Below are 9,220 nucleotides of genomic sequence, written 5' to 3' on the forward strand. Positions count from 1 at the left end.
AATTTTTTTAAATTACAATTCTCTAATTTAAAATTTGGGATTCTCTTCTACATCATGAGTGAGTAATTCTCTTTGTTTCTAGGATTGGGGCTATGCCCTTTTACATTCAATAAATACTTGTTCTTACTTCTATTTCATTGAGTATTGTGATTTGACTCATTAAACTAAGTTTTATTCGTGTGAGTTGTCTGGCCAATAAATTACACCTCTTAGATACATTGGGGAAGAACCGAGAGGTGAGCCCAACTATCCGACAATTCAGTTATTCAAATTAGAATCCTAATTCACGATAGTATTATTAGGATTCTCGGGGGTTTCTGGAATTCACATTGGGTTGCTACGAAGCGATTGGATAGAAAGATCCAAGTAAAAGATTTGATTGATAATCGTACCACGAGAGTAGGTGCGACTTCAATTGAGTACACGTGTCGGAGCTCGAGAGAGGATGACACATATCAAAGAGCAATTCACTCTCACAACTTAAAGTTCATGAAAAGGAGCAAAACAAGAATTTGCGAGTATAAATGTGGTAACCATTATCCTGAGAACTCTTCCTAAATTAGATTTCAATCTCTTTTGATTATTTTCATAATTATTATTGGTTATTGTTCTAAATTCAATTTTATTCCTTATTTGAGTTAAATATAAATTAATTGTTATAATTAAAGGAGTTTTTCAGTCCTCATGGGATCGATATTTTATTATTTGACGATATAATCATGTACTTGCGAGTTGCCCTATCAAGAGGAAAAGTTGTCACCAAGGTTTTGGTTCAATGGAAGCACCAACTTCCCGAAGATGCTACTTGGGAGTTTTATTTTGATTTGTGTAAAAAGTTTCCTAGTTTCCTTTCTTGAGGTCAAGAATTGTTCTATGGGGAGGGTTATGTTAAGGGTATTTTTGTAATTAGAAGTAGTTAGTTATTAGTTAGTTTTGGTGGGAAAGTTAGTTAGTAAGAAGAAACTTCTATAAACATATCTCAATTTTTCATAAAGAATTCTTCTTGTAATCTTTTCATTCATTCACATTGATTTCTAATAAGAAGTTCAGATTCAATCTTCAATCTCTACTCCTTATTTCTTTTGTCATTTTTGAATTCTTGCTAGAATTCCTAAATCCATAAACAATCATATTAGTTTGACTATTCTTCTCATTGTTACATTAGGTTTACATAACATAAATATATAGCTCTCTACTCCAACCCATTTATATCAGTTCAAGCTCATAACTTATATTATTGTTATCTAGAGATATGAGTCATTGCATAATAGTTATTATTGTTGGTCGAGCATGACAGATTTGACTTTAGATTTTTTTGTTAAAAATGATAATATTGTTGCAAACTTAATTCACTCCCCTTGTTATCTAATATTTACATTTGGTAAATGGGTCTTGGGTTTAGTCGGAGCTCTTAGGATCACTACTAGTTTGTGATATTGGCTTTTATTTTAGTCTGCCTCAGTGTTTTAAATTGTGGTCGTGATTGTGGTAACAATTGTGATTATTGTGATTGTGGTAACAATTGTGATTATTGTGATTGTGGCCATTGTGACTGTTGCGATGTAGATTGCGGCCGTTGTGATGTGAATTATTATGATTAAAATAATATTTTTGAATTTGATCCAGCCTGATGCAGTCCAAATGCGGTCCGATGTGGTTACATTGCGACCATATCGTTGTGATTTGGAATCACACTGCAATTGCGGTGTGATGCGGTTGCGGTGGCAATATTGCGACAGCAATTTAAATGATTGGTTTGCCTTATTACTCACTCTAAGTTGTTGCATTGTGGAGTTTCTAAGTTTAACTGATATGCTACCTTGGTTTCTACCATTCAATGATTGTTGGATCTAAATTGGCCACTGACTATTGACTAAGATAAGGTCTCATGTTGTGATGAGTGTTTATGTTTGGAATCAAGCTTCTACTTTCCTTACTTATCTTCATATTGATGAATGTTGCTGGTGTGCTATTATTATTGAAGTTGTTCTTTCTTTTGTTTTACTATTTGTTTTATCCTTCATATCTACCCAAAGCAATCTTACACTTCATTGATCTATTATGTACCAAAATGCTATTTTGGTCCATCAAATTATTTTATTTTTCCAATTCAGTCTCTCCACTACTTTTCTCACTTGAGTCCCTCAACTTTTACATTATTCTTTCTGTAATTTAGTGTTATAATAACTTCAAATTTGGGCTCAAAACAAATTTGTTTCAAGTCTTGTTCTTCACAGTTTTCTTCCTTGCAACTAAATACAAAATCATATTATTATAAGAAACCATTACTTAAGGCCTAGAAATAGGAATAATATTGATCTGGTTTAATCATACATCATCATTATACATATACATTCCTTATTTCTTCTCTATACAATACACATGATTTGTCTTTTCTCTATACAATTGCATTGGTAAATTGAATAATATGTTTCTCTTTTTTACTTGACTAATGGTGTGTTCTGTTTTTCTATCTTATAATTTTACTTTTATAAAACAATATTTTCAATACTCCATCAATACATATTGATGAAATATCGGAGAATATCAGTATTAGATACATACCATATAAGTAAAGCATATTGAAATATCGGTGCTCCATAACTGCTTCACAGTTCAACAAACTAGGGTGTAAAACAATTCCCATTAACATATAAAAGAAATTACTCATACCTCAGCATGTCAACAAAATAGGGTGAAACAACTCTCAATAACAGAAAAAAGAATAACTAATCAATATAAGTAGTAGCTCATTTCAATCTCCATGCAACATCATTTTAAAAGGGTTCTTGTCAAATGTTCTCTGGCTGTAGCCCATGCTTGAGTTAGTGTCTGCAATATCCAAAACCTCAATGTCAGATTGAACATCAACAAACATGAAATTCATATTCTAAAATTTAGTCTATCAAAAGTCATAACTAGATTATATACAATGAGACTGGGCATGCAAAAATGTGGGTAAGATAATTGTCATTTAAGGTCTGTTTGCGAATTGAGTTTTAGAGAGGAAGGAAGGGAAATTGAAAGCTTTTAAGTCATCTCACAAATGTATTTCATGTCTTCAAGCCTTTCTTTTCCCTCCAAAACTCAACTCGCAAACAGACCCTTAGGGTATGTTTGCGAGTTGAGTTTCAGAGGGAAAGGAAGGGACAGAGAAGGCTTTGGAACCATCTCACCCGTGTATTTCATTTCTCTCAAGCCTTCTCTTTTTCTTGCTCTCTAAAACTCAATTCGCAAACAGATCATTACGGTTGTTCTCGAAAGTAATGCAAGTTTGAGGAAAATCTTGCAACCATTTTTATTTAAAACCAAGTAGAAAGCACATATTATTTATATAAAGTAAGGTGAAAGAGAGTTGCATTACCTGCTCAGACAAGGGAGCATCAGCATCCATGCTATGGGAGGTAACTTTTTCAGCAATAAGAGATCCATTTGTTTCCAGTATCATCCTTAAAAGGAAATAAAGGAACCATTAAAAATAAATAAATTAAAGAGTAAATTACACTCACACTCCTGAATTTTAGTAAAATTATACAAAACACTACTCTATTTTCTAGACCTGGACAAACCCCATAATTTATAATTTATATACATACATTACACTAACTACCCTGCAGAAAAGATAAGTGTAATCTTTTAAACAAAAAAAAAATGATAAGTGCAATTAAGTTAAACAAAATATAGTATATTGTGGGAAGAAATTCAAATAGTATACGAATCAATAATTCTTCATTATTTTTGGTTCACTACAACACAGTACAAAAGTGGTTTAAACAATATATCCATAGAATTATTGATGCATTTTGTAATAAACCAAAAATATTGAAGAAACATTGATTCTTATATTATTTGGACTTGTCTCGATGATATACCACTATTTTGTTTAACTTAATTACACTCATCACCTTTTTTAAAAATATCACATTTATTTCTCGTGTATGGGTAATTAATGTAATGTATGTACATAAATAAGGGTGATTTGTGTAGGTACAAAAAAGAGACGGTTGATTTATATAATTTCACTAAAACTCAGGGGGTGTAAGTATAATTTACTCTAAATTAAATTTCTATGGTAAAGAAATTTTGTGAATAAGAAATATATGCACACCCTCCATCAACAATCTCATCAAGGCATAAGAGAATGAGATCCAAGTTCTCCAGTGCCTCTCTTTTCTCAACATTGTTCCTGAAAAAGGTACACACATGAATGAACAATACACAGCATGATGGAAAAAAACACATCCTTGGTTTAAATCTAGATAGCAAAATACAACCAAAATTACCTCAACAAAAGGGTGACTGCATCAAAGAAACCCTGAAGAACTGATGCTAAAATGAGCTCATTTTCATCATCGCCACCGGTGACAAAGAAATGCAAGTCTTGTATGAATTTGTAAATAATGATATTGTTCTCCAGTAATGTTATGTCAGCTGCAGATAATTTTAAACAATATATCAGCTTCCGAAGAAACATGGTAAACACAAGTTTAGTCAAAAAGTTTGTTCCCTGCAACAATCACACCAAGTATCGCCGGCATTAATGTGGTAAGTTGAAAAGTGCTTTTGTTGGCTATATTTCGATTTACCAAAAGGGAAACGAAGAACGAGCAATGGTCATTCAGGATGTCTCCCAGCATATGATGGAAGTCAGTATACTGAATATCGGCTCAGCCGCACTAATTTTTTATCAATTAATATAAAATCAAACAGGCAAACCAAATTATTACATATTTGATAGTATGCTGACCTGCATGAAAGTTTGGATTCATTCAAAAACATGATTTTTTTGCAGCAATATTGTTTTGACTAATATATTGGAAAGGTTTTTAAGTATTACAATTAGGCACTTGAAATGTTAGGCATTGTCAGAAAGGAAAGCATAGCTAAAGTAAAGAATGGTACAATCTATTTCTAAACTAGGTATGCAGCAGACAGAAATGATAGCTCAAAAGAGTGTTTTAGAAGAAATCACTGAATTCTTTGTATATTGATGTGAAGAGGGTGAGTTTGGGACAACGGTAAGGTTGTTGCTTAGTGACTATGAGGTCACGGGTTCAAATCCTGGAAACGGTCTATCCGCTTGCAAGGATAAGGCTACATACATCTACCCTCCAAGACTCCACTAAGTGGGAGCATCGTGCATTGGGCCACCGTTTGTATATTGACGTGAGATACAACTCATACAAGATCTACCTTTGTCCATGATCTAAAAAAAGTATCACAGAAACCCTCCAATTTATTATTTAGTCTAAGATCCAATGTTATCAATTATTTTCTAATGAGTGGAAGTACTAGTTATGAAATGAAAGTAAATAAAATCATTAAGCATAAATAAACATAAGAACCTAAAACGAGAATTGCATATTTGTTACATCAACAACCATGCCAAATTGATAAAGCCATCCCTTGGCCACTAGCACTCAATATAAAATCAAGTATCTTCATAGTGTTTGTTGAACTCTACTACTTACCTTCTGCCCGAGCATTCGTCTTGGCAGTCTTGGTGAATACAAATTTCTCGAAAGCTAACTTTGAATTGTTTGTTGGCCAGTCATCCGAGTAATACTTGACTGCCACTCGCTTCCCTTCAGAGTCCAGAAGAAGAATGTTTTTTATTGTAGGACACAAGCCCTACAGATGAAACAATATAGCAACAAGTCATTACGGGAGCATCTCATGTATCATCAACATGTAGCACAAAGGGATCTGCTGTACAACTTAATCAGTTTGACGCATACCATTCATATGAAAACAAACTTTTGTGATCAACACTTCTATTTTAGAATTTTATTTGTTCCTACTCCCCACTAAGTTTCAATGTCAACAAAAGGACTGCTTATGACATTTGACATTAAAAAAAAGAGCGGCTCAGTGCATGAGGCACCCACCTAGTAGGGCATGGGGAGGGAAAATGTACGCAGTCTTACCACCGCAAGCGGAGACAATGTTTCGAGGATTTGAAACCATGAACTCATGGTCACTAAGCAGCAACTTTATAGTTTGTTTGCAAGTTTAATTTTGGAGGGGATGGAATGAAAAAGGAAAGTTTCAAAGTGATCTCACAAGTGTATTTCATGGCTCTGAAGCATTCCCTTTCCTTTCATTCCCCTCTGAAATTCAACTCGGAAATGGACCCATGGTGTTGCGTCAAGCTCACCCTCTCAAATAAAAACATTTGAATATAAGGAACCACATTGCATACATAGAGCATTAATTCCATACAATAGAGTTACACTAACTTTATAAGATCTCCATATTCAATTATCACTTATCATTAGACTTCATCTAATATATCAAGAAGAAAATGAATCTCATTATCTTATCATCAATTCTCCAAATAGCAGGGTCCATGCTACCACAAATCGACGAAACAATAACAAACAAGCCTTAATCCAACCAGCTGGAGTGGATTACATGGATCGAACACGACACCACTCTACCATAATCATCTTCATCGACAATGCATTGATCCCTAAATATTATTAACCAAAACATCAATCCTAAACTAAACGGATCTCAAATGAAATCAAATTGATTTCTCAGATTTGAACACCCATTAAAGGTACATAATTTTTTCAAACTCAAAATCACTAAATGATCCAACAAAATATGAACTTTAATGAAACCCAATTCTCAGATTTGTGTGAATGATCTAAAAGTGGATTCATTTGCATACAGATCCATTTTAACATAAAAATATCAAAATTTCATTCATTCATGTCTTTGTGAATCTACAATGTTTTATGTATTACATTGTGATTCGTGTGTGGAGAATGAAATTATATATGAGATGAAGAAGATGAAAGATGATAGCATAATGCATAGAGAAGAGGAGAGAGAAGCTTACATAGGATGCCATGTTCTGAGGAGTGAGAACAGTGAAGATCTGAAAAATGAGAATAAGGGGTCACTAGTTTCCATTCATAAAGGGGAAGGGTAATTTGGTAAATAACACATGCTGATTTTTCAATGGGATTTTTAATTTAATTATCTAGGGTTTTCAAATCTTTCTTATTTTTTTATTGAAAAGGATGTGAGAATTTTTTTTTAATGTTAAGAAATGTCGTTATGAGATTATTTACAGAAAAAATAATAGGAAATTTTGTCTTAAAAAATAATATTTTTATATTCTGAAAAGTGATTTAGTTAACTTTTCAATACTATTTTTCTTTCTCAGTATTCTTTAAATAATATCATTAGATGTTTATTAACCAAACCTTATTCACAGTCAAATGTAATATTTTTCACATAACACAAATTTGTTCTAGGTAGAAATATATAGTGGGATTAACTCGAATTTTCTTAGTATATAATACTTTAAATCATATATGTGAAACCTTTACTTTATCCAAACTTGTTATTTATTTATTTATTTCATTATAAATAAATATATTCCTTAAAAATGTAATAAATGTATCTATTGAATATATTAGATAAATCAAGGCTAAATATTAAAACCAATAACTAATCTTAAAATAAATTTATTAGAATGTTAATATATAACATTTAAATTTAATGAAGAAAAAGTGACAGACTCTCTTGTTAAAATTTATAAAAAATATTAAGTACTAAACCGATAACATTGACTCATGTGTTGAAATTTTGATGCAAAGTATAAATAACTTCAAGAAACAAAATTGGCACTTATAGATATCTAACGAAAATTAGCACTTATATTTATATTAATAGTAAAAGGGAAAACATAATATAACTATTCATAATATATAATCTTGTAATTTGAAAGTTTGGAAGGAAAATCATACATTCTAAAAAAATTATTGTATTATGAGTAAAAAGATAAGATACCCTTAATTATACCAAAAAAATAATTATTAATTTTATGGAATTAAATTAATTTAAATTTACCCCAACACAGTTCCTAACATTTATCCTGCAAATTACAACAAGACAAAGACTAAGCTCTGGAGTACAAAAGTCCATCGACATCAGAGAATATAACATGTATTTGAAGTCATTGGATAAAGTATGCAATATATTAAGAGAAGAGATTCTAGTTGGTATTCAAAATTTTATGATAATTTAATTAGATAAAATTTTAATACAATTTATGTTCTTTTTTTCAACCATGTCAAATTTGTTTATGTGCGTTGAATTGTAAATATAATTAAAACTTGAATGTAAATATAAATTTTAAATATTGATACATTTTTTTTAAGTTTAATAAGTTTAGTATGAAAATACTATTAGTTTTGATTAAAAAAACAAATAAAGAAAATGAAATAATTGTTACTTTTTCGAATTCTATATCTTACCCAAACAATAGATTTGGAATTGAACATGAAATTTAGATTCGACATTGAGTACATTCTAATTTTGTGCCGAATCTAAATATGAGATCACAATTTTAAGCCCAATTTTAATACTATTAAAACTCTAAACTATATTTTCAATTTCGCCACCAAAGGAACACTAATTCAAAAGTTTGAGAGTTTGATTCCTAAGAGCGATATTTATTGAATAAGACAGTCATGCACTTAAAAGGAATTAGGTCATTACTCAAAAGGTGAAAAAATATTTTTTATAATATAAAAAAAACTAAATTTATCTGGAAAAGTTTGAATTAGCAAAATACTAACAAAATTAGAATTCTAAACCATTTCAACTACAAATCCTTATAATTGTTTATTAATTTCAAAATTCAAATCCCATACTTGAATAAGGACATACAGTGGAAGGAATAACCATAAATCATGAAAGATGTTAAGTTCTTATTCATAAAATAAGAAAATATCATTGGTTGATGCAAAAATATTCAAATATCATACAATAAAATGAAAATAGTTAATAATTAATGAGAATTCACAATTTAATATATACCAATATGTAAGAGAAAAGTTCTAGACATTTGACTAGAAATATTTATATTTTTGTCATTAAATTTTAATTTTATTTTCTCAAGGGAACATTTAAAATGAGATTTAAAAGGTGTAAGATAATTGTGGGAACATAATTTTCAATCAATAATTGTACTCCATATATCAATCAATAATAATATACCAAGTTACATTGGGAAATTTATCTCTTTTTTTCATTCATAAATTAGCCTCAAATATTATTTTGCAAAATTTGTCCATCACCTTTTTAGATGGAATGTTGGTTTTTGGAAGACTGACTTTCCAACAACCCAATTTTTCTTATGTGCTAAATAGTCATTTTGGGGTAAACAACTTTTAAATTGGCATTTTGTTTTTTCAATATT

The 9,220-nt window shown here is 30.6% G+C and overlaps 1 protein-coding gene across 1 annotated transcript; it reads right to left on the reverse strand.

Annotated features, from left to right (window-relative positions):
• Positions 2,580-6,950, reverse strand: LOC109355803 (coatomer subunit zeta-3-like). Its single transcript, XM_019599025.1, has 6 exons — positions 6,848-6,950; positions 5,472-5,631; positions 4,284-4,431; positions 4,109-4,186; positions 3,365-3,449; positions 2,580-2,832 (listed from the first exon to the last, which is right to left on the reverse strand). The coding sequence occupies exons 1-6, from the start codon at positions 6,857-6,859 to the stop codon at positions 2,773-2,775; spliced, it is 543 nt and encodes a 180-aa protein (XP_019454570.1). The 5' UTR covers positions 6,860-6,950; the 3' UTR covers positions 2,580-2,772.

This window comes from Lupinus angustifolius, chromosome LG09 (genome assembly GCF_001865875.1).
Source record: "Lupinus angustifolius cultivar Tanjil chromosome LG09, LupAngTanjil_v1.0, whole genome shotgun sequence".
Taxonomy (NCBI): domain Eukaryota; kingdom Viridiplantae; phylum Streptophyta; class Magnoliopsida; order Fabales; family Fabaceae; genus Lupinus; species Lupinus angustifolius.